Source organism: Bos mutus, chromosome 17 (assembly GCF_027580195.1).
Source record: "Bos mutus isolate GX-2022 chromosome 17, NWIPB_WYAK_1.1, whole genome shotgun sequence".
In the NCBI taxonomy this organism is placed as follows: domain Eukaryota; kingdom Metazoa; phylum Chordata; class Mammalia; order Artiodactyla; family Bovidae; genus Bos; species Bos mutus.
The window spans coordinates 13,959,570-13,986,505 of record NC_091633.1 but is presented as its reverse complement, the minus strand read 5'-3'; the positions used below and the strand labels follow the sequence as shown (position 1 = coordinate 13,986,505).

At 35.0% G+C, this 26,936-nt stretch overlaps 1 protein-coding gene across 2 annotated transcripts in view; it reads left to right on the top strand.

Moving 5' to 3' along the window:
• MED13L (mediator complex subunit 13L) overlaps nucleotides 1-26,936 on the top strand; it is a 279,235-nt gene that overhangs the window by 13,749 nt on the left and 238,550 nt on the right. For both annotated transcript variants that reach the window (XM_070386094.1, XM_070386093.1), the window contains exon 2: nucleotides 18,092-18,329. In XM_070386094.1, coding sequence (XP_070242195.1) covers nucleotides 18,092-18,329 — 238 coding nt within the window. The remainder of the gene's footprint in view (nucleotides 1-18,091; nucleotides 18,330-26,936) is intronic.

Below are 26,936 nucleotides of genomic sequence, written 5' to 3'. Positions count from 1 at the left end.
ATGACCTGACCAGATTTATGTTTCAGAGAGAAAACTCATGTGGGTTCTGTGTAGTGTCAGCTGTAATAGCGGAGAAACCCCAAAGGCAGAGAGAAGGCTCTTAGAATAGTCTAGATCTGAGAAATTATGCAGGGTCAGTAGGAATGAAGAGAAAGAAATGGTATCAAGTAATATTTTGGAGGTAGAATTGACAGAAGTTGGTTACCAAATTTTGTCATAGGAGAGGAATCAAATGGCAAACAGATATTCTTGGTTTTATAGCATTTGTGTCCTTGTTTATACAAAACAAAGAACTGTTAGCGGCATCCATGAGCTATAGTTGTTAAAAAGAGCTATGCTTTGATCATAGTCATATATGTATGTGAAAGTATTCACTGAGTCTGAGTTCTTGCTATTAAATTATGCCCCGTGGAAGTCACAGTTTTAAAATTAATTACGGACAAGAGCTGGGGGCAGAAAGATAAGAGATAGTGGGGAAAAAGTAAAAACAAACATTAGCCTTTATAACCTGCCTATTTTCAGAAAAGACTTGAGGCAGTGGGAACAAGAGTTCTCTCTTAAATAGAGAATAAGATTTAGGGGCAAGAAGGGGTGAATTAAAAAGGGGGGGAAGGAAGGAGAAGGCAAGGCTGGTAGGCTGGGTGGAGAGGTGTGGGTGATGAATGGTGGTTGTTTGTAGGTGGTCATGAAGAATATTTTGGTAGGGAAGAGCTCTTGAAATGTTTATGATCAGAAATGGGTGTGGAGAAACTCTGACAGAAAGGAAATAGGTGGGGTGTACCCTGACAGCGGTGGCTCTACCAGCATTTGCTACGTGATGCTTCTGCTTTTAATAGTGGTGAGCTCAGAAAGCAGGTTACATTTTCCCTTTGTGAATCTGCTCTGGGTGGTTTTCACTTAGTCTTTTTATTTAAAGGTTTTATTTATATTAAGATTTAAAGGCTTTCTTTATATTAATTTCATATTAGTGATATTATTGGTAGGAGGATGAAAAAGACCTTTACGCCTGTTTTTCTTCTTGCCTTTGTGGAAGCTGCTGGTTTTTAGGAACTGGCATAGTGGATAAACTAAGAGGACAGTTGTAAAAACCAGAAAACAGCCGTGTATCTTTGACACCTCTTCTTTATTCTGATTTTTGGTTCCTTTAAATTTTCATTCCTATCATCCTGTTCTTCCCTCAGCACTTAGGTTTCTGGTTGGACAATATTTTTATAGATAAGAGTATCATTGTTACGCCATGTCAGATTTCCACCTCACATGTTGGGAAAAGTTTTCCCTTCGTCCCTCACTTTCTGCCCATCCCTCCCTGCCCCTTTCCTCTTTCAGCACATTCCTGGACTCCCTGTGCTCTGGAGCTTTCCCTACCCGCTGCACTTTTACTTGGCAGCACCAGTTCTCAGTTAAGCGCTAAAATGTACATATGCACTTCAGAACCTTTTGATGTAATCTCCTTGCTGTGGTGGGGATCCTCTCCAGTTGTTTTGAGTGCACTTACTGGCACAGCATGTGCTATCCATTGTCAATTGGCTGTAATTCATTCAGCTTTCCCATGCGCTAGATTTTTAACTTGGCTACCCTGGAGGTGGAGAGTTGGCTTTCTTGCAGTTGCATTTTTCTGTAATTTCTCTCCAAGTGAGGTCGTACTAATGAAATACAAAATATTTCCAAGAAATAAAACTTCCAAGAAATTTAAACTGCATGAAGTGCCTACGTAATCCAGACACACCGTTAGATCTCTGTGTGTTAGACACACACAACTTTTTTATTCTTGTTAACGTGCAATTTTTGAAAAACAGATATCATCACAGGGTAAATACAGTTCTTTATTCAGCTGTATGCACTAACATATTTTCCATGTGGTTACCATTTTCATAATTATAATTTGAAAGAGAAGAGTATTTTATAAATTTAATTAATTTTATAAGTTAATAATTCAATATTGGTAACAGGAGGTTCCCCTTCCCCATGTAGGGGTAACTACCAGTTGTTTAATTTTTATCATTCCAGGTTAGTTTACTTTTTATCATTCCAGGTTTTTAAAAAATGTTTGTGTGCTTATGAACTTGCAGTTTCAAAATTGTTTCCATTAGATAATAGCATGTATAAATCGTACGTAAGGTACAAACAATCATGATACATTGAACACCCATGTACCTAATACCTAGAGTAAGAAAAAGAACATCTTATCGTTTGTGAAGTCCTGTGATTGCTTTCCATTCTCTTTTCTATCCCTTCAGAGGTAACTATTCTGGATTTTATTTTTATCATCTGTTTTTAAACAAAGTTTTAATCATGTGAATTTAGTGTGTGATATATATATACACACATATATATAGTTTTGGGTTTTGGAACTTTTTATGAGTGAACTATATTCCTTTGCAACTTACCTTTTTATTTAATACTATGTTCCAACAATGTGCAATTATCATTTACTCTTGTACCACAGTTTATGCATTCTGTTGAAGACGGTCGTATTTGTAGTTAAAAAAATTACAGGTGGGGCTAATTCTCCCATTTTCCCTGCAACATACACTTCAACTTAACATTTAAAAAATATTAAAGTCATAGAATCAAAGTCTCAAAATATTTTCGAGTAAATATTTTGCTGCCAGGTAAATTTAGATATACCTCACTGTTATTTTTTTAAGCGGTTGTATCATGTTTCACAGGATTGGATGTACAGTTTATTTAACCATCAACTGTGAGAAATATTACAGTTCTGTTTTTCGGTAACAAGTAGTTATGCATTTTTGATAGTTAAAACCATAAATTCTCCAGAAAGATGTGTCAGTTTATATTTCCTTGGGCAATAATATAAATGCCCAATTCCTCTATCCTCACCTATTGTGAAACTTATTTAAATGTTTATACTCTGAGCAGAAAATATCTCAGTATTTAAATTTGCAGTTTCTTTATTTCTAATGAGATTATGAGAATGCTTTTATACAAACGGGTATACATATTTTGTGAATTTTCTTATTTTTCAAAAGCATTTAATCTCTAGAAAGCCTTCTGTTTTCTTTTTCTATTTAAAATTTCCAACCATTCACTAACAGGCATCTTTATTTCAGGTTAGATCTTCACATGTTGCACACATTCTCATGTCAGAGCTTTTGCTCTAAAAGTGCTTACTGAATGCCTGGAATTGCTTAACTTCTTGCCAGCTACATAAATTTTCTCATCAAGATGCTGATGAGATAGATACTACTGTTCCCATTTTTCAGATAAGAAAACTGAAGCGAGATTCTAGTGACTTGCCTTAGGTCACACAGCCAGCCAGTCATGAGCTGAGTCACTGACTTAAAAGCCTGAGCACTTAACCTGGTGCGTTGTATTGTGTGCTCCTTTCTTTTCTTGTCTAAATCCTTTTAGAGTTTTTGTGAAGCTCTTCCTAGCTATTCCAGACATTATTGGTCTCTTTCTTTCCTGAGCCTTTTAAATATTAACAGTGTAGACCATATAATTTAGCATAAGCATGAAGGTAGAAGTCACTGGAGCATATAGATTTGCCTGAGATTAATGGAGTGATAACACAGGTTACATTTTTAAAAAGTTTCATCAGAGATTAATGGAGTAATAACGCAGCTTAAAATTTCTTTCCACAGATAGACAGGTTTTTTTTTTTTTTTTCTCCTAGACTACTTTATTCCAAATAGAGAAATCAGTTGAAAAATTAGGGTGGTTTATTGTTTTGGTCAATGACTGGGCAAGATAAAAACCTAGGTAACTGTATAGTCTCAAAAAAACTCATCATCTCACAAAAAATTTTTTTGAAAATGAAAAACCAGTTGCAGAAATGCTCATCAGAAACAATTTATTATAGTAACATAATCATGTGCTTATTTCAAAATAAAAATAGCTTAAACAAGGTAGAAGTTTCCTTTTTTGCATACATGCAACCAGGAGGCAGCATTAGAACTGACTTGGTTACTTTTCTCAGTCATCAAGGGACCCAGGCTCGTCCTTTCTTGTTTATTCCATCATCTCTAGTTTATCACAAGTAGCATATTGTCCGAGATGGCTTCTCAAACTCTAATCATCCTGGTGACATTCTAGATAGGAAGGAGAAGGAACTGTAGGAGGGCCACACCCCTCCTTTTAAAGGAAACTTCTAGGAAGTTCTTTATAACGCATCTGGCCATACTTAACCTCAGGGAGGCTGGGAAATGTAGTTCTTCAAGTGAGCACATTGTTTTCCCCAGCACTGGAGTGTGTGTTTCTGTGGAGGAAGGAGCCATTCATGCTTGGGTAGGGAGCTAACAATCTCTGATATACAGAGAAAGTAACGTAAATTTTTTATTTATAGTCTTATTGCAGTTGGATAAGAAATCATCCCAATGTCACTAATGAACTTCATTAAATAGTTCCCAGGTATTTCATACGAGTTCTCTTTTAGTTAAGTTTAATAAATATAAATCATTAATCAGTGTCCTGATACAGTTAGGCATGAAAATAACTATATGAAAATGTTAATAATAATAATTGAAAATAATAATAACTATTATAAAATAATATTTTTTGAAAATATTGTATACTTTGTAAAAGATTCATTTATATTGGAGATACACAATATGGTTACTTTGTCCTTTGAGAAATTTTTTAAAGTAGGTTCTTTAATACATTTTTTATTATCTTTATTGAGGTATAGTTTACATACAGTAAAATATTACCCATCTTAAGCAGTACGGATTTATGAGTTTTGATGAATGTGTAGTCAGTGAAACCATCCCCCACCTCCAGGCAACCACTGATCTTCTGTTACTGTAGACTCATTTTGCCTTTTCTAGGATATTTTATGAATGGAATCACATAGTATATAGTCCCCTTTGTGTGGCTTCATATTGTTTAAGTAGATAATTCCTTTTTAGTGCTAAGTTGTAGTTCTGTGTAGTTCCGGTTCACTGCTAGTGTGTATTGATCGGAGAAGGCAGTGGCACCCCACTCCAGTACTCTTGCCTGGAAAATCCCATGGATGGAGGAGCCTGGTGGGCTGCAGTCCAGGGGGTCATGAAGAGTTGGACACGACTGAGCGACTTCACTTTGACTTTTCACTTTCATGCATTGGAGAAGGAAATGGCAACCCACTCCAGTGTTCTTGCCTGGAGAATCCCAGGGACAGGGGAGCCTGGTGGGCTGCCGTCTCTGGGGTCGCACAGAGTCGTACACGACTGAAGTGACTTAGCAGCAGCAGTATGTATTGATAGAATATAGTTAACTTTTGTATATTTATCCTGTGCATGCATGCTAAGTCGCTTCAGTCGTGTCCGACTCTTTGTGACCCTATGGACTGTAACCCGCCAGGCTTCTCTCTCTGTCCGTGGAGTTCTTCAAGCAAGACTACTGGAATGGGATGCCATGCCCTTCTCCAGGGGATCTTCCAGACCCAGGGATCGAACTGGCGTTTCTTATGTCTCCTGCATTGGCAGGCGGGTTCTTTGTCATTGAGCCACCTGGGAAGCCCAATATTTATCCCACACACTGTAAATTCCCTAAATTCAATTGCAGTTGAGCCTTTAACAATATGGAGGTTATAGGAAGCAACCATCCCCATAGTTGAAAATCTGAATATAATTTATAGTCCGTTATAACATACCCATGGTTCCTCCATATCCCCAGTTCTGCATCCACAGATTTAGCTAACCATGAATCATGTAGTGCTGTAGTATTAAAAAAATTCTGCATTTTAGCGGACTTGCACAGTTCAAACCTGTGTTTGTTGAAGGTCAACTGTATTAATTTTAGTAGCTCTTCTGAAGTCCCTTTATCTTTTTAAATGTAAATGATGCTGTTGTCTGTGAATAAAAATGATGTGTTACACCTTTCTAATCTGTATGCCTTTTCTTTTCCTTGCTTTATTTATTGCATTGATTGGGAGGGATCTATAGTTCAAAGTTGAATAGAAATGTATTAAGAATGTACATCAAGTTGCAAGAGTTTCCTTTGATTCTTGGTTTGCTTAATCTTTTTGCTATGAATTGGCGTTGAATTTTGTAAAATGTTTTCTCTGTTGGGTTGATCACAAGTTTTGTTAATATGGGGTATTTTATTGATGAGTTTTTGAACTAAACTTGACTGAAATTACATTGATGGATTTTCAAACTAATGCTACTAAGTTTAATACCCCAAATAAACTCCTGTATTATCATTTTTATATAATGTTAGAGTTGATTTGCCAATATTTTGTTACTGATTTTTAAATCTATGATCATGAAAGATATTGACATGTAGATTTCTTTTCTTGTAACATCTTTGGTCTTAGTAATGTTGGTCTCCTAAAAATGAATTGATAAGTAGTCCCTCTGTTTTTTTAAAGTTTGTGTAGAATTGGTGGTATTGCTTCCTTAGATGTTTGAATAGAATTTACCAGTGAAGCCATCTTGCCTTAGAGAACTCTTTTAGGGAAGATTTTAATTTATGAATTCCACTTCTTAATAAAGGGCTATTTAGGTCTTTGTGTGTGTGTTACTTTTGTAATTGTTGCAAAGAAGTCCATTTAAGTAGTTTTAACTATTGACATACTGTTGTTTATAGTAATTACATTATCTTTACAGTGTCATTACGATGTGGAGTAATTTCTCATCTTTCATTCCCGATAATGGTAATTTGTCTTTTTTTTACCTCTCTTGATTAACCTAGTGAGAAGTTTGTCAATCTTATTGATCTTTTAAAATAACCAGCTTTTCATTTTATTGGATTTGTCTCTTGTTAGTCTGTTTTATAATTCATTTATTTCTTTGCTTTATTATTTCCGTCAGTTTGCATTTTATTTAATTTATACCTTTTCTAACTTCCGGAGGAAGAAGCTTAGAGCAATTCTATACATTTCTTCCTTTCTGCTATGAATATATAATGCTACAGATTTCTCTTTGAGCACTGTTTTACTTGTAGCCCTCATATTTCAGTATATTTTGTTGTCATAATCAGTTCAAAATATTTTCTAGTTTCCCTTGTGTTTTTTTTTGGCAGGAGGTGTTCCTGTGCATTATTTAAAAGTTATTTGTGGGGTAGGGGAGCATTGGAGATACTTCGTTAATTTCTAATTTAATTCTGTTCAGAGATTTCAGCTTTTGAAAATACATTGATATTTATTTTATAGCCCAGCATATGGTTTCTTTTGGTGAATGTTCCATGTGCATTTGAAAAAAAAATGTGTAGTCTTTTGTTGAGTTATAATGTTTTATAAATGTCAGTTTGGTTATGTTGGTTGATAGTGTTCATGTTTTTCTATATCCTTATTGATTTTCTGTCTACTTGTTTTATCAGTTGCTGAGAGGAGGCCTGTTGAAGTCTCCAATTATAATTCTGGATTTGTCAATTTCTCCTTTTAGATATATATATCTGTATTGTGGTTCATATATTTTGAAGTTTTGTTATTAGATACCTGCACATTTGGGATTTATGTCTTCTTGAAGAATTGCCATTTTCTCATTATAAAATTTCTCTCTCTAGTCCTAGTAATAGTCCTTTTGGAGTCAACTTTGGTATTAATGTAGTCACTTGGTTTTCTTAGAAGTTATGCTTGCCTGATACACCTTTTTATGTCATTTCACTCTTTAAGTACTTTTCTTGTGAGCAGTATATAGTTGGGCCTTTAAATATTTTATCCACTCTGAGAATTGGTGTCTTTTAATTGTATAATTATATTGATATGATTGGGTTTAAATCAGCTATTTTGGCTTTTTTCTTGTCTGTTGCACCCATTTTCTTTCTTTTTTTGTCTTTTTCTCCTTGTTTTGGGGTTATTTTCTTGGAGAAGGAAATGGCAACCCACTCCAGTATTCTTGCCTGAAGAATCCCATGGACGGAGGAGCCTTGGGGGGCTACAGTCCACGGGGTCGCAAAGAGTCGGACACAACTGTACAACTTCACTTTCACTTTTGGGTTATTTTGAGTACTTTTTTTTTTTTTTTGGGAATGAGTCCATATTGTCTTCATTATTAGATATGCTTCTTTAGTTTTTAAGAACTGGTTAAGGGTTTATAATGTGCATCTTTAGCTTATTACAGTTTGCCTCTAAATAGTGCATTTTTTTCATTTATGTTAATGGAACAATGTATATCCACTTTCTCCTTCTGGCCTTTGTTCTGTTGTTTTAAATTTTTTTTCTATATCCAGTATCCAGTCCATGATCCATTATTTTTGCAATAACAGTTAATTAGCTTTTCAGGAAATTTCAAAATGAGAATACATGATTTATATTTATATATTGACTGTTTCTGGTGCTTGTTATTCTTTTGTGTAGATCTAGGTTTCCATCTGATAAATTTTCCTTGTAACAGAAGAACTTTTTAAAAAGCATTTATTGTAGTTAACATTTATTAAAGTACAAGTCCATTGGTTTCTGTTGATCTAAAAAAAAATAAGTATTTTACCTTCATTTTTGAAAGATTTGTGCTTGATCTAGAGTTATAGGAGTGGAGATTTTTTTTCTTTCAGCTTGTTCAGTTGTTGGTTTTTTTTTGTTTGTTTGTTTGCTTTTTAACAGTGTCGCATATGGGATCCCAGTTAACCAACCAGGGATTGAACCCATGGGAAGAGCAGATTCTTAAGTACTGGACTACTGGGGAAGTCCCAAGTTCCATTATTTTCTGCTTGCATATTTTCTTTTGAGCAATCTGTTGTAAATATTGTTTGCTTCTACTTATGTAATGTGTTTCTTTTTTCCCCTCTTGACAGCTTTTAAGATTTTTCTTTTTGGGGCTTCCCAGGTGGCACTAGTGGTAAAGAACCTGCCTGTCATTGCAGAAGATTTTCCTTTTTATCTCAGGTTTTCAGATGTTTGATTGTATATATTTTGATTTTCTTTTTTCTTTTGGTTTATATTGCTCTGAGTTCACTGAACTCCCTGGTTGCCTGGCACCTGTTGAATTTTGTTTAAATGTGCAACTTGGTATTTAGGAACAGCCTTGGAAGAGACCCTGTCAGATCTTTGGAGCTCTTTTTCAGTATAAACTCTGTCTTTTCTGGTGATCTACTTTAATATATTCTAGTTACCGTAGACTCTATAGGACCTGCTTCATTGGTTTTCTTTACCTCAGAGATTCTACCTTTGTGTTGTCTGCCGTCCAGTATCTGAAACCAGTTTCCTTTTTTTTTTTTTTTTTGGTCTGGTTTTTTGATTGTTTATGGTGGGAGGATAATTCTGGTGCTTCTTATTTTATATTTTAAGTGTCATATTTGCCTGTGTATATTATCCTAGTTTAGGGATGAGCAGACTTTTCCTTAGAGAACCAGAGAGTTCATTACTTCAGGTTGAACAGCGTGGTTGTATTGTGGAACCAGCCATAGACAATACGTGGTGTGGTTGTGTACTAATAAAACTTAATTTACAAAATAAGTGGCCTACCTGCAGGCCCTAGTTTGCTACCCCCTGAGCTACTTGACTGAGATACAAATGATATTAGAGTTACGAAGTCGTATGCTTGAAAGGGAGGAGATACATATTTCATGTTTGAAAGGAACCTTATAAATCATACTGTTTAACCAGCTCTTCGATGTTTGAAGCCACGTCTAGCATTGACCAGCTTCTCGCTAACCCCCCATATCTATGATTCTCAGGGATGCCAGTCAGGGCTGTTTTCTTCAGTGAGCTCTCATTGTTGTTTTAGTTTTTTCCATTTGATTGTCTGCTACTACTTGGGTCAGTTCTGAGCAAATTGATTTCATCTTTCCTGTATCAGTCTTCTTTGTGATTAAATTTGAAGATTTTTCAAATTTCTTCAGCCTCTTAACTTCATTCAACTTAATTCAGCTGTGGGTTTATTTTCTTTCTGCTATTTATTCGATTGAAAGAATTGGAACATGAGGCCATATAACCTCTAGCCATATGACATGTTTAGATTTCCTCATCCTAATCTGTTAATTTGTTGCACCTTATCTAGATTTTTCTCAAACTAAGGAGCTAGGAGTTGAAAGCAGGATTGACTAGTGACTCTTAAAATCTGTTATATAGGATCTAGATACTATACATTTATCAGTGTAGCTTAGGATGGCAGTAACTTTTAAAATAAGTTACTTCACATTGTTTGTGTTTAGGTCATTGTCAAATAAAACACCCCTTTCCACTCATGATACACTCCATTTTTAAAATCTTTATATTTTTGAAATAGTGTTGGTAAACTGAGGGCTGGGAAGAAAGTTACAGTTGAGGGAAAAAGTTATTATGAGTCAGCAAAGGTATGTATGTGTTAGAAAGCGTGTTTGACATACAACTTATTGTATGGAGGGAGTTACCGTACTGCGTTTCTCACAACATGAAAATACCATGTTGGATGAGAGTCAGATGAGAGGCCCAGTGCCCTGTTGTGCTCCTTGCCTCTGTGAGCGGAGCTAGATGGGAGGGAGCATGCAGCTGGAAGCATGTCTCTGCCCACCTAGAGTTTTAATAGTCTAAAAATGGAGAGAAGAAACAGATAACAACAGTTATCTTAACCCCCAGTAAAATAAGTTTCTGGCTTTGCAACACAATTTATGGGATATTAAGTTGTTCTGAAGCTTAAGAATTTGCCTAAAATCAGTCTGTAAAAATGTATAAGTGAGTTCTCAAAATTAGTTTTAACTTTTTGTATGTATTAAATATTTTGCTACATTTTGATTAGTGTTTTTTAAAATTTTAGAACAGAATTGTACTCTGACATAGTTAAAGAATCAAATAATTCTAAAAGGTTTTTATTGTTCTTTTAACTGCATCACACTGCTTGTGAGGTCTTAGTGTCCCAACCAGGATTTGAACCCAGGCCTGACAGTGATAACAGTCAGTCCTAACCACTGGATCTCCAGGGAATTCCTAGGTTTAGTGAATAGCATTCCCTTACTCCTGGCCCCTATTTTACCCTCTCCAGAGACATACGTGTTCATCTACTTTTGTTCATTATCTTAATTTTTAAATGTTTCTAAATACAGTTTATAATTACTTTCAGGTTTTAAAATTCTGAACCTTCCACTGTTGAAAATCAAGATTTAGCTTATTCTGTCTCCCGCCTACTAAGCAAATATGCCTTTTCCATCCTTCCATTTCACCAAAATAGCTGTATTGTAATTTTGGTTAGCTCAGTATTCAGTGTTAACATTCACTTGATTATGTTAATATATGGCAGAGCCATCGAGTAAACTCTGATTACTTTTTCTTTTCTGTGTAACTCGAAGATGGTAATTATCTGGATTTTGTTTGCTTGCTTTTGGACTATTTACTTTTCTATGTATTTTTTACTAATTCATCACCAAACCTTTTGCCTAATATTTGAATCTCCATTTAAAAGACTTTCAAATATCCGGTGTTCTGTCAGTTCCAGATTTGTGACAGGGTCTTCCCTGGAGCCATCTGACCTCTTATAATCTGGATTGGTTGCCCTCTAACTGGTGCACAGTTCACAACCTGGGATCATCTGATTATTTCCTGTAATCTTAGGGCTTCGTTTGCTCCCTCCCATGTTGAATCTATTTCCTAAATCTCATGGCTACTTACGGTTTATTCCCTCCTTTTCATGGAGTATGCCTCCAGTAGCTTCCTAAGAAAGGGTGCCTTTTATTTTTTTAAAAAACACATTGCATATTCTAAAATGTATTCTGCTTTTACACTTCATAGATAATTTAGATCGGCATAGATGTTTAGTTTGGAATACTTTTTCTTTAGAATTTTGGAGATACTACACCATTGCCTTTTTGCTTCTAGTATTACTGTTGAGAAGTCAGAAATCCTTCTGATTCCTGACCCCGTTTTACTATATGGGAGCTTTGAGGCGCTTGTCTTTGTCTGCATTGTGTTGAAAGTTTACAGTAATATGGTTTCTGTGAGTCCCTTTCAATCTGGAAATTTGCATTTTTGTCCCCACCCTTACCTCTTCACCCCTCAAAATTTTCTTGAATCATTTTATTGGTCATTTCCTCTTTCATTTTCTGTGTTTTCCCTTTCTGAAAGCTCTTTTATTTGGTTTTGAACATCCTGGGCTGATCCTTTAGTTTTATCTCCCCCCACCCTCCTATTTTTATTTATTTATTTTTATTTGCTTTACTTTCTGGGAGAAACTTTATCTTCCAGCCCTTTTCTGGATGTTTTATCGTTTCTGGCATCATTGTTTTAAAATTTCTAAGAGCCCTTTTAGTTCTTTGATAATTATATGCATAGGTTAAATGATATGCATAGGTTAAATGCAAATTATGCACCATTTATTTAAACTACTTGAGCATCCACAGATTTTGATAATTTGTGGAGTGTCCTGGAACCAATCCCCCATGGATACTCAGGGACGACTGTACCTGTGTTTATCGTTCTGTGTAAACTGGGTTGTAGCTTTGCTTTCACCACAGCCCAGATTCAGTTTTCTTAGGTACCTAATAAGGCTCCTGACCTCTTGAGCGTTGGCTACTTACCTTTAAAAATCTGGATGCTCTCATCTCTGCTACCTACTGTTGTGATTTTCTGATTTAAGGGAACAAAACAAAGAAACAAACTTCTTTACTGGGTTTTTTGAGGGATTTAAGAGCGAGCAAAAGCAGATGTGTGTATTTGTTCTGCCATCTTTACCTGGAGCTGATTAGTTATGTTTTAACAGACGTTTTCTGTTATCCTAACTTTTTTCTTTCCTTTGACTCGTTGAGAGGTGACTTAATATGTTTGTTAGCTATATTTTTCTGATCTGCTAGCGTAGTAACCCTATCACAGGAGGAAGTGGTGTGAGGCAGACTTGAAATTTCCTCATGTACTCACGTTAGTCCCAGATGATCACATCTGCCTTTTCTACAGATCATCCTAGAATCCTGCCAAGGATTGATATTAAGCTGCTTGTTCTGTAGTTTGAGAAATCTTTATTTCACCTATTTCTTGAAAATTCAAATGTCTCTAATGAGGGTCAGTTTCATTTACAAGTCACGTTTGTGAGTGGGATGTAATTAGCTTGGGTCAGGAGACATGAGCTCTTTATAGTATCTAGGTCAGCCGTATCACCTTGCCAAGGTGCCCTAAGATGGAGATTTCCTGATACCATTTAGCTAAATAGTTGAAAAACTAGTACTAGAGCCTTGGTCTCCTGACCTGCAGCCAGTGTTCTTTCCATAATATACCCGGGGTTCATTCTTCTCAAGTTACACTGCTTGCTTGCTAAGTCGCTTCACTTGTGTCCGACTCTGTGCGACCCCATAGACGGCAGCCCACCAGGCTCCCCCGTCCCTGGGATTCTCCAGGCAAGAACACTGGAGTGGGTTGCCATTTCCTTCTCCAATGCATGAAAGTGAAAAGTGAAAGTGAAGTCACTCAGTCGTGTTCAACCCTTAGCGACCCAGTGGACTGCAGCCTTCCAGGCTCCTCCGTCCATGGGATTTTCCAGGCAAGAGTACTGGAGTGGGGTGCCATTGCCTTCTCCGTCAAGTTACATTAGTTTTACTCTATTCCATGGCCTCTGAATACAGTTAACTTTGGAGAGCCACTTTGCAAGTATTGATGTATGTTGGTCACAAGGGATCTGATTGCAGTGGGTCAGTGCAAATAAGTGACCTCCAGTGGGAAAATTTATCAGCTCACTTCTTACATTAGTACCTAAAGATTAGGATGGTAAGATTCAATATAAATTTTCTTTAAATACATTCATGTCATAAGAAAATGCAGTTATCCTGATTCTGTTGCAATTTAGTTAGAACCATTCTGAATTGAGCTACTGTTTTGGCTGGGAGAGTCTCTTCTGGTTAAGTTCAATTCCCCAAGGACCTTGACTACCTTTGCAGCTGATACTAGCCATTGCTGAGAAAACTTCCCTCCAGTCTCTGTTACTATTAGAGTAGTTATTTTATTGGTTTGTTATACATACCCTAAGAATTAGCTTGTGTGGTTATGGTCTTACAGTGGTAATGTGTACAGGAGTATGTAATTATCTGAGTGAAATTAATCTCTTCTGTTTATGGGATGGTGTAGTGAGCAGTCTTATACTAGTTTTCTTAATAACTCAGGAAGAGTGAAGAAAGATTCATGAACTTTCTTAAATTGGAATGTATGGCCATGAGGTCTTGTCATTGCTAACTTGAGTTGATGACAGTTTCTTTGTACTATTTTATAATCCTCTAGGGCTACTTGTTACCATTAGCCCTATGAAACATTATGGCAGAGTAGAAAGAATTCATGCTTTAAATTCAGTTATGTTTGGGATTTGCCAGTTGCTACCTGTGTGGTTATGGAAGAGTTATTTAATTTTTCTGACTTCTAATTTCTTTAGCTGTTGGCCAAGATTAGAGATTACATATGAAGGCCTCATATGTAGAAATTACATATGAAGCCTAGTATGGTGCCTCATATTAGAAATTCTATGTGAAGACCCTGCTGTGGTGCCTGGTATTAAGTAGGTGATGAATAAAAATATTTATATATTTATACTTTTGATTCTATATTTTTAAAACTATGTAATCTTAAGCTTAGGGAGTCCCTGGTGGCTCAGTGGTAAAGAATCCACCTGCCAACCCAGGAGATGCAGGTTTGATCCCTGGGTCGGGAAGATCCCCTGGAGAAGGAAATGGCAATCCACACCAGTACTCTTGCCTGGATAATTCCAATGACAGAGGAGCCTGGTGGGCTACAGTCCATGGGGTCACAAGAGTTGGACACGACTGAGCGACTGAACAACAACAATCTTAAGTATAAATATGGATTGTTTATCTTTGACAGTGAGAAATAGTTTCATTTTGGGGACAATTTGCATCTAGAAATATTTTAAAGGATTGCCTCAAGAATATTGAGTCTTGGAGATATACATTTGTCAGAAATGGGGTCACCAGACCTTTGTGTGGAATTGATTTTTAACTATAAACATGATCATGGCATATAAGGACATTTTAATAGTGTAATTGAATCTATATCCATGATAAAATTTTTTTTTCATGGGCAAAGTGTTTCAATCATTTTCCTCTTCAGTTCAGTCAGTTCAGTTCAGTCGCTCAGTCGTGTCCGACTCTTTGCGACCCCATGAATCGCAGCACGCCAGGCCTCCCTGTCCATCACTAATTCAAAATGTAAAGCTAAATCTTTGAACATTCATTTTATACTTAGATATATGTTAGGCTTTAATGGTGTTTCATTGTTACATTTTCCGTTGAAGATTGGTATAGTGATATTTAGCTTTAAGGTAAAGGGGTAAATTGTTTTTAAATGACTGGACATTTTTAGTACTTCTGGCTGAATTAGTTATAAAGAGATTAAGTTTGTAGCTTTGAAGTAATGTCACTTGCATTTGTATTATATCACTTGCTAGAAGAACTCCATAAAGATAGAGAGCAGGTGGCAGCGGCTTTCTTTTACCACTGAGACCATAGAAGCACTGATAGGAAGTTAGTGGAAGTGCTAGGATTAGGAAACCATTCTCCTGAATCAAAGCCAAGTATTTTTGTCTGCCGAGCCATATTGGATGTTACAGGTGAAACTATTCTTGTGAGTAAATTGCGGTTCGTAGATTTTCATGAGTAAATTGCGGTTCATAGATTTTCTTGGGAACTGACTCACCTGATGTTTAAATATCTGATATATTTAAATTTTCTAACCTTTTAAATACGTTTAGTGTAAACATTAGTGTTAGTCTGTCAGTTGTTTCTGACTCTTTGTGACCCGATGGACTGCTGAGTGGTTCGCATTCATTGGTATATTTTCATTCCCCCCCTTACCTCCCTCTCCCCTCACTTCCTCAGGATCCTTGGGCATAGAATGCTTGTTTACGTGATGAAAGAAAAGTTAGTCTTCTAGTGGGAAAGAATCTGTCTGCAGTGCAGGAGATGCAGGTTCAATCACTGGGTTGGGAGGATCCCCTGGAAGAGGAAATGGCAACCCCCAAATCCCATGGACAGGGGAGCCTGGCTGGCTGCAGCCCATGGGGTCACAGAGTTGGACACGACTGAGTGATTGAACAAGTCTTCTACTTTTCTGATTTCAATTGCTCCCACGTAGTCTTTTTATTTAATACCTTCTTTGATACATATTTAAAGCTTGATCTTTGGCTTTCTGATTAAAACATAAACAGATACATACATATTGCTTTTATTTGAAGAAACAAATCTATATGATAGAAAACACAGACAACTGAAGGGAAGCAGTACAACTATACTAGTAATGACAGCAGTATCATTTATGTTTTTGGCCCTGTGCCAGGCACTGTCCTAAGCACTGTCTGTGTATACTAACTCATTTGATCAATTCTGAATACCATTATTCTCATTTTACTTGTAAGGGAACTGAGAGACCAAGATTAAATGATTTGCTGGATACTTCTGCCTCCAGCTAATAAGTACAGAGCTGGAAGTCAAACCCAGGAAAACTGGCTCAAATCAGATCAAATATATGATAATGATTTTCTCTAAGTGGAATGAGGACTACCAGTTAGTACAAGGACATACCATTTTATTAAACTGATAGGAGTTTTTAAAGATAGGCAGTTTGGGAGGACGTTATTTGTGTTGATGAGACTACTGAAAAGCAATATGGTAGCATTCTTTTCTGAGTTTACCAAAGACTAAAATATTTGTAGTCTTTGGTAATTCTGCATCAAACAATCTCTCCTAAGGAAATAATTGAGGAAAATAATGTTCAAGGATGTTCTCCAGTTATAATAATTATAATAGTGAGAAAAATGAAGATTGTCCAGTTGTTATTGAATAAATTGTTTTCTCCAAGCAGTGAGTAGTATGAAAATATTATTTTTGAATGGTAATTAGTAATATAAAAAATATTTATAGTAAATGAAAAAGGATATGAAAACATGTAAACTTCAAAATGTTTAGGTACAGAAAAACAGGAAAGTATGCTGATAATTATTTCTCATATGATAATGGAAAATAATTATTTCTTGTGTGATTAGTTTACTTTTTTGTTTGAACCTTTTCCTTGGCCAGGTATATTTAGTTGTAGGAAAAACCAAGTGGTCCAAAGAGAAAGCCTAAATGATGCCAATACCAGGTTTTACTGAGAATTTTCATTAAAGATTAGATTTCCACATCTCATACTGTGAAAGGAAAAATTAGTGAATTTCAGACAGTTCTAGTTTGGGTGTTTGTATTTTTGGAATCATTTTCTTTTAGTGATGCTTTTTTGGGGATTGAAGAAAACTGATAATTTTTTCTTGGAGATGTTCTTTATATATAGTGATTGTTTTAGGACTTCAGCTTGTTTTAGTTATGCTAGTAGAAGGTAACAGTTATTTTTCTCACCTGTGGTTCTTGTTTTTCGAAAAGCAACTTGACAAAAATTACTAACTTGGTGGTTGGGAGTGGTGTGAGGAGGGGGAATATGAGTGAGTAAGGGTTAAATGCAAGGGATACATGGACTCTTTGGTACAGAATTATGTTATGAATAAGTTTTACTATCAGTTTTGAATACATAGTTGTAGTTCCTAGTCAAGTAAGGAATTCAGCTTTTGTTTGTGTTGAAACATCCTTGAAACTTCGTTCTTTTTAAACTTAATACTTAAGAAATTTTAGAATACAAATTCACAAGACAGATCAAAGATAGAGGATCTGCTCTCAGCTGGTTTAAAGTTACTATGTTTCAAAATGTGTTTTAAAAACAAAAGACCAAACTGCACTAGGGAATTGTTATAGAAGGAAAGCTTTTCTGTGTGCCACACACTAAATAGCAGGAATAAATTGCCGATAACATTCCATTAGTTTATTAGCAGGTTATTTTGGCTTTCATAATGAAGTACTATGTTACTGCATTGTATTTCCCCAATTAAAAAAGATTTAAACTATAGTTTCTGGATGGGATGAAATTGAGGAAATTCTTTGAAAGAAATTATTTCAGTTCTACAGACTCTTGATTTCTAAATGTAATTTATGAGTTAAATAAGGAATAATAATATAGAAAGTTTTATGTATAGGGACTTTATAGTAAATAATAGATAAAAAACGGTTCAACAGGAAATGATTACTTTTTTGCTGTATTTTGATATATAATGTATTTAGAAATCTTGATAGGAAGAAATGAACTTTCTACCCCCTTAAAAAAAATCAAGGATTGACAGAAATTTGTAAATATTATTTTTAGCAGATTTATTTTTCTGTATTGAAGCCTGTTTTTAGTGTTCTTTATGTGAAGAAAACAGTCAAAATTGTAATTTTCTTTTTCCAGGCTGAACTCACAGGAATCAAATGGCGTAGGTACAATTTTGGAGGGCACGGGGACTGTGGACCCATAATTTCAGCCCCAGCCCAAGATGATCCAATCCTGTTAAGTTTCATCCGCTGTCTCCAAGCCAACTTGCTGTGTGTATGGCGCCGTGATGTCAAACCAGATTGCAAAGAGTTATGGATATTCTGGTGGGGAGACGAACCCAATCTAGTGGGTGTAATACATCATGAACTACAGGGTAAGTTTTTTGTTTTTTCTTAAAAACTATCTGCATTATATATGTTTTGAATAGTGGTAAATTCTGAAAAGGTTATTAAGAGTTGCTAAGAAGAAAAATCCAAGTATTTAATGGATTTGTGTCAAAGGAACCTCTTTACTCACCCCTCTTCTTTCCACCCCTGTTTTTTTTTTCAGATTCTTTCCCATTCATACTGGGACTCAGTACCTTGAGAGCCACTCTATTAAAGTATAGTGTCCCCTGGGTGTTTGGGTTGGAATTGAGGCTAAGATCTACTGTATTAAAATGATAGTGAAATGTGAGTTATTAGAGCAAGTCAGTGAAATGAAAAGAATTTTTTTTTTCTTTTTGGACTCGTGCTGTTATAGTTTTTGCCAGCTGAGCTCTGGTGGAAAATTGTAAAGTGATAATAGAAACTTAGTGCAAGCCTTATTGGACAGAACTATGAGGTGTCATTGCATAGTATATTTAAAGAAAGATTTATGTAAAGAATCTACTCTGGTTTTGATGTAGCATGTTTTCCTGTGTTTTGTTCCTGCTTTTTATGTAAGTAGGTGATTCCAGGAATTATTTGCTCTAATGCTGCCTAATGTTTAACTTCAGATTACCTCTGATATCTGGAAATTTTGAATTAGTATAAGACTTTGATTTTTCTGAGCTATCGATACTTTTTGTATTTACCACCAATTTATAACCAGAGGAAATTTTATTGATATTCTTTGAATTTCTAGTAAAACTTTTTTACCTCTTTCCTTAAATGTTTTCGTCTAGTATGCTAAAGAATTTTTCTAAATCAGGGCTAATTCTGATTTTTAGTTCGGATAGGTCATTAACTCTTTTGGACTTAGTCTCCTAGAGCCAGCATTTATAATGTCTGCTGCTGCTGCTGCTAAGTCGCTTCAGTCATGTCCGACTCTGTGCGACCCCATAGATGGTAGCCCACCAGGCTCCCCCGTGCCTGGGATTCTCCAGCCAAGAACACTGGAGTGGATTGCCATTTCCTTCTCCAATGCATGAAAGTGAAAAGTGAAAGTGAAGTCGCTCAGTCGTGTCCGACTCTTAGCGACCCCATGGACTGCAGCCCACCAGGCTCCTCCGTCCATGGAATTTTCCAGGCAAGAGTACTGGAGTGGGGTGCCATTGCCTTCTCCGTTATAATGGCTAAATTACTCTTATTAATTTGTGGTTGAAAAATTTTGGTTAGTGTTTGAATGTTTTGTTACTGCGTATATTTAATTTTTTTTTTTATAGGAAGGAGTAAAACTAATTTTAATGTATCTGAGGATCTATTTTAAAGCATCTAAATTTCCCTAAAGGATTTCCCGCCAACTTCTGCTTGACACCTTCCTGGCTTTTCTTTACAGCCACTTTTTTTTATCTGTGATATCTCCTGCCACAACAGCCAGAGGGCAGTAAACCACAGTGGACTAATTGAGCTGTTTACTTTATGGTCCATTTGTTCAGCTCAAACCTTTCTCCCATAGTTTTTTAGAGTATTTGGTTTATATATATATAAGAATCTATTCTGGGTAAGATTGCTTACCTAGCTGGTTAGTCAGCAAAATCTCAGAATTATGTACATCTCAAAGCTTATTACATGTAGTTTGCAGTGAACTCAGGTAAAATTAGTTTTAAACATCTGGTTTCCGTTTAATCAGAGTTTTTAAAATAAAATACCTCCTAAAAGATAGCATTTATATTTGTCCATTTAAGTATCAAAGCATATCTTTTTCTTCTTTCACAGTATTTTGCACACATGGTAGAGGAATATAACTTTTTTTTTTTTTTTTCCATTTCTTTCCCCTTCATTTTCTGTGATTGTTTCTGACTCAGTCTCACTCTCTTTCTTTTTCCCTGTTGATCCTTTATGTTTTAACTTTTTGGTCTGGTCTTTACTGTTAGCAACACAAATAATCATTTTATAATGAAGATGAAACCAAGCCCAACTATTACTTAAGCTTATTTAGTTGATGTATAAAGTTATTTATCCATACCAAAAAGGCACATGGTCAGTGTTTTTAGAAATAACTTGCTAAGTTACTGTGTTATTTCTCATGAATTTTGTTACTGTGTTAACGAAAAGATGTAGCCTGTTTGAATATTTTATAGTTGCTATAGATTGCCTATGTACATTTGTTCATGTTTTAAGTGTTTTTTGTGGTACATATTGAAGATTAAATTCTTTTAGATCGTTTTATAAATTACAGAAATATTACACTTTAATTAGAAAGTTAGGAAAACAGAACTGCCAAAGGAAGAAAACAAAAAAACAAGAATCCCGAAGTCTAAAGCAGAGTTTTAATGTTTGGTGTTTCTGTGTATAAATGAAAGTGGTATCATACTGTTTTTTAACTCAGCCCTTTTCACTTAACGGTGTCTTATGAATGTTTTCGCCTGAGAATGATTGCGTTTTAATTTTCTTCCCTATTGAGTCTGAAAACAGTGTAAACTGTTTATTTTTTGGTATGTCACCAGGGAAGTATTAGCGTGATGAAACAATCATAACTTTGTTAAGTACATCTACTCTTTTTAATATGTTGAAAGTGTGAAAGTTATTAGATCAAGGCAAATGATCTTTTCTGTAGGTAAAAGTGGTTGCAAAGAGTAGTTTTACGTTTCAACTAATATTAGGAAATATATGAAACTTAATTAGAAAAATGAGTGACGTAAAGACTGCTTTGTTTCAAGTGAGGGAGAATATGACATGTAGAGCAATCATGAAAAAAGGATACCAGGGGAGTATTGTAATGGCAGTCACACAGATTTAGGATACTTTTGATCTGTTTCATTCTCTAGTATGTGTAAGAATGATTCCATTTTGACTAAAGTAAATTTTGTCAGGGTCCTTTAATATTAAGATAATTGTACCATTATTTGTAGCATTCTCTATTTTTAAGGGACATTTTACTGTCCTTTAAAAAAATGCTTTTTAGTTATGCTGTTAGGCATTTACCTTTGTTTTTACAGTTAAGCCCAAATAGCATTCTACTAAGAAATGTCACAAAGCATTATATTTAAGTATATGCAGAAGGAGAACAATCCTGTAGGATACACATAGTTTTATATTACATTTTTTGTTCAATTGCTTAAAATACCTATGAAATAGTCTATGAGAAGACTAAGATACGTTTATAACTGGTCTCTGTCACTTGGATGAACACTTTTGGGCTCTTGTTCAGGGAGTTGTTGTTTATATTGTATAGCATAGTGGTTCAGAGGTTTGGGTTTCAATCCCTGCTTATTGACTTGCTTGCTCTGTATCTTTGGTTTAGTTATTTACCTTATTCGTGCTTCAGTTTCCTCACTCTAAACTGGGTTACAAGAATAAAAAATGTTTAAGTACTCAGAAAAGCACAGAGAGCAAGCCAATCTAGAATTGTGACTACTGCTGCTACTTCAGTACCAGCAATTAACTCAGATGTTAAAATGAAAACATTTTGGCAGTTGATCTATGTGGTATAACATTCACTATTTGCTGATGTTTGTCAAATACTAGTTTTTTAAAGTATACTTTTAGATTGAAGTAATCATTTTTGAGTTTGTTAATGTCGAATAACTGAGAATAATAAACTGAGAGCAGTGAAGATGTTCCTATTCATAGGAAATTTGTCTAGATAGAGTCTGTAAACAGAATTTCATAACAGACCTTAAATTATGTTGTAAAGAGGTCAGAACTTTAAGATTTGACTCTGTTGGATCCCTGTAATGTAGATTTGTAACTTTACTGCCTTTTCCACATAGAGGTATCAAAGGACACTGGCTGAATACTGAATATACAAGTATTTCCTTCCTTGTTTCCATCTCTAAGTACCTGTATCAGCAGGTCCAATTATAGGGTTTTGAAATCTCTACCCTTGATAAATTATAGTCTGAAAAGGATATAAGACAGGCACACAAATATGTATAATGCAGGGAACACTGTAAGTATATAAGAGAAATACAGTAGATTGACTGCTTTCCACATTAGCAAACATTCAGTTCCAGGTGTGTGCTGTGCTGAGTCGCTCATTTGTGTCCAACTCTTTGCGACTTCATGGACTGTAGCCCGCCAGGCTCTTCTGTCCATGGGATTCTCCAGGCAAGAATACTGGAGTGGGTTGCCATGTCCTCCAGGGGATCTTCCCAGCCGAGGGATTGAACCCAGCTATCCTGCATTGCAGGCGGATTCTTTACCGTCTGAGCCACCAGGGAAGCCCTCAATTCCAGGACTAATGCATAAATAAGTGTTCTATAAAGTTTTCACAAGAACACTGTAAGTCCTAGCGAGAAACCTTGGTTTCTGGTCTGTTTATTCAGTCTCTATTAGGCAAGAGCTGTGATCAGCCCTGGATGTGTAAAAATGAATCCTCATCTTTAAGGAGCTCACAGTCTTACTGGGGAAGCAGCTAAATGAGTCCATAATGATGATATAGTGGAGTAAGCTCCAAATGTTTAAGTTAGGGATCTCGCAGAAGTACCAGATGCGACTTCAGGGAAAGAGATAGGGAGATAGGGGTGAAGCCCAGAGGCTGTGAGGCTTGCGGTGTCTTACAGGATACATCTGTTACATAGGTTGCAATGGAATTTGCCCTAGTCAGAGAAAGTAGCCTCTGTAAATGGGCCTTCAGGCAGTGAATGAACTGTGGAAGAGGCAGGCTTGCCCAGAACGTGGGATATGAGTGAGATAGTTGGGGGAAACAAAAAGTGGGGAGGTGGGCCATAGTGTGGAGTTCACTGAAGCAAGGACTTAATCTGATAGATTTTGAGGAATTGTTACAGGTTTCTGATCAAGAAAGATAATTAGAAAGATTATATATAAGATATTGAATATGGGCAGGAAGACCATAATATTGTAATATTTTATTCTGAATTGAGTTATTAAATGTTTTTAGTTTAGGATACAGATTTAAATTGAAAAATACCAATGACTATGTACTGAACTTTATATTGATAGTTTTTGCCCGTTTTATTTTATTATAACTGGGCTGTTTTTGCTTGACTAAATTCTTTGCCACATTTTTCAGTTTGATTTTTAGAGAATAATATATTATGCTAAATTGACTTCTTATTTACCAAACAGAATCATTTTATAAACACAATTGTTTGGTTATTTCATTGCCTGTTAGTCAGTAATGGGAAAGACATGCAATCTTTGAGTCCCAAAATCATACAAAGAGCAAGCACAGACTTCTAGGGATTGGAGATGGCTTGACCCAAAGAACTCCTGGTCCAGAAGAAGTATCTTACACAGATTAGTTGTGTATGTGCTTAATAACATTCATTGAATGAATGAATGAAAAACCTCTTAAATGATTCTAACATAGCATGGTTTATCCTTTCATAAGGTTGATTTATAATAAATACACTTGAAATTTTGAATTATTTGATGATGTGAGAAGATTGAAACCTAGTTAAGGCATTCTTATTTCTGTTTTTGATTCTCAGTGAGGTGTAAATATCCAGTATAAAGATGCCCTCCTACTTTTGTAACTGTTAAGTTTGGGGCAAAACTTTGAGACTGTGATTGTTATTTTCCCCCATAACTTTTCACTCTGGCTTGAGGAAGAACCTGAACCTGTTTAAAGATAGAGTACTTCTTCAATCATCTGCTTTTACAAAAGCAGTTAAAAGTTCAAATGAAGATTGTTCTGAAGTCATGAGAAAGATGGGGGGCAGGCAGAGGAGAGAAGAAAGGATGAAAAACATTCAAGAGCTCGCAAAGGCAAATTATGTTGATCAAGCCAATCTCTGAAAATTAATAGCCACTTATTGCTTAGAATACTAAAAAGAGAAGTGTTGGCATTGAATTTTCATAAAATCATAGACAATGAAGTATGTCTACACAGGAATGTATTACCATGTATGTGTATCTTAACAGTGTGAATTTTCAGTTGGGTTTTGGTGATTTCTGATTATCTTTGACTAAATGAAATGAATTTTAGTCAGCATTGTAAATGGATTTATTCTCAGTTGCAATGAAAAAGAATTGCTTTCTCTGAACGTAATGACACCTTTACATATAAAATTAATAGGAATGAAATTAGGTAAAACGTCATTTAGTTTGAATTTTTCTTCTAAAGAAATTTCTTCTGATCCCTGACTTTCCACTCTGCTTTTATATCTGTTTTGTCATTATTGATAGTTCATTTATGATTCATTAAAATTAATCTCTGGCTAGATTGAAAAAGCTTTTTTCACATTGTTTGCATTTATTTATTCTTCAAGTGTATAAATCTAATGTTTTTGAAAACAAGTGAATTATACCATTCTACAACATTCTAGATTTCTAATATTAATATTTTATGTATCAACATTTATATGGAGATTTCATTACATGGCATTAATAATTCTTGAGATTGTTAACACAGTGTATCTGAAAAGTAAATGTTACTTTAATTTTCATATTTGCTTTGTGGAGGATAATAGAAAAATACATTTATGTTTCAAAAGAAGCAAACACTTTGATGGAAAACATGAACCGAGTGGTAAATGGTAGCTAGTTCTGAGTAGTTATAAAGTATTCCTTGTTTTCACTGTGTTTTGTTTTGAAAGAATTAGCTTGCTAAAAAACTATAAAATAGTAATAGTTTTCATTGTATGATTATACAAGTGATTCTAGTGTGTAATTACTGAAAGATTTAATAGAAAATTATACATTTTATTCTTAAAAGAGAAAGTAAAATACTTATTAAGACTTTGGTAAGCAGTAAATTTATATTGTAAAATGATGGTTAAGATTTCAGAATTCTTTCATATGAAGAATAGGAAAAGATGTAATGGATTAGATAGAATTATTAAGCTAAATGTGCTTGAAATTGAGAGAATAAGCTGAAGTCTAATTTTTGAATGTAAATAAAATCGATGTGTTACCACAGGCAACTTACTGAACCATGTAATTAGTTTTTTCTATGAAAAATGAGACATTTATATAGAGATTGTAGTGAAATAGCATGTAAAGGACTTATGTTCTAATGATATGAAAATTAAACGGTAAGAAAAATTATACTTTAAAGATGGTTGCTTTAGGGAAAAGTTAAATCATTTGATTTGCAGGGTATGTGTGTGTGTGTGTAGATTTATGTTTTGGTAAGTATGTATAAGCATTATATATAAAATTACCTACTCTATAAAGTAAACCTGAATAAAACTCCCCAGTAATGAGGTGTTAAAGTCACCACCACAAGTAGGGTTGCAAATTAACCTAAAAGTAGGTAAACTTTCTCGGTGTATTCCAGCTTTTGTTTTTTTCTTTTTGCTTGATACGTAAGTAGTTTTAGTGATGAACACGGTTCAAAATCTTGTTCTATTTTAATAGAATACTTTTAAGATTTAAAATAGGTTCCTATGCATTAAAGTACTATAAAGATTTCTTTGTCCAGTAAAGCAATTTCTTTATGTCTTGTTCAGAGAGATTGATCTAAGAAATTAAAATGTGCTAAATTGGAGAAAAAGTTAATTTAAAGGCCTAATTAATTCAAGAAAAAACACGTATTTGGAGATTAAAATTGAGTGATGTAGATATAAAATTACACATTAGAGAACAAAACACTTTTTGCTACACACTTTACAAGAAAATCCTTTGCTGACATATTCAGTCAGTCTTACTGTTTGAAGTGTTTTATATAGAAGATAAAATTAGAAGTCTCTAAAATAAAACTAGGTTTTTTAAAGGAAGGAAGAAAGTGGGGCTGAATCTTGGTGGTTCATCATTGAGAGGACTCCTTGAGTGTCCTGTCCATTCATACATTTGAGTTAGCACACCCACAGGGAAATGGATGCTTATAAAAGTCCATGACCTAGTCATATCACTAGTTGTAATGGAACTCAGATCCATACTTTATGCCTTAATTAAAGCCATTATTGTCTCTAAAGCTCTATATAACATAAACTGTGTGATTTACTCATAGAGTAATTCAGTTCTACCATATCATTTAAAATAAACTATTAGAGTTCTATTATCTATGTATCTAATAAAATCTATTTTCTGAACTTACAGATAGAGCACTGACTTGCTTAATTCTGGACATAGGGCTTATGTTTTTTTGACTTTATTTATTTATTAGTATTTTTAAAAATTAAATTGAATTTGTATCTTATATTGGAATATAGTTAATTTGCAGTGTTTCAGATGAACAGCAAAATGATTCAGTTAGGAGCTAGAATTTTTTGTTCTGTATAAAAAATGTTTTAATGGCAGAAATAACACATAGTATATGCTTCTTTCCTCCCTCCTCCCAAAAGATCTCAAAGGTTTAGAAATGTTTTAAGCACTAGAGAATTATGAAATTGGATTCTGTTGCTTTAAATATTTCATGCCTAAAATTGTCCTGATGCTACCTGAGGAGTTTTTCATTGAATATCATTATGGCTAGTAAGTGTTCAGTAATTCTCTTTACTGCTTCATCTGTGTACATATTTCTGTACAATTTCCCACAAGTACTGGGCCACATACCTATTTCTTATAAACCCAATATTGATTAAATGTACTCTTGGTATAGTTGGGTCTCGTTTTGATCCTGGCTCTGTGGTACTGTGATTTGTCTGTGACTTCAACAGAATAAGCATTATCCTCTTGAGGCCCACCTAGGATTGAGCTTGAAGGCCTTCTGCAGTAGCCACATGATCATA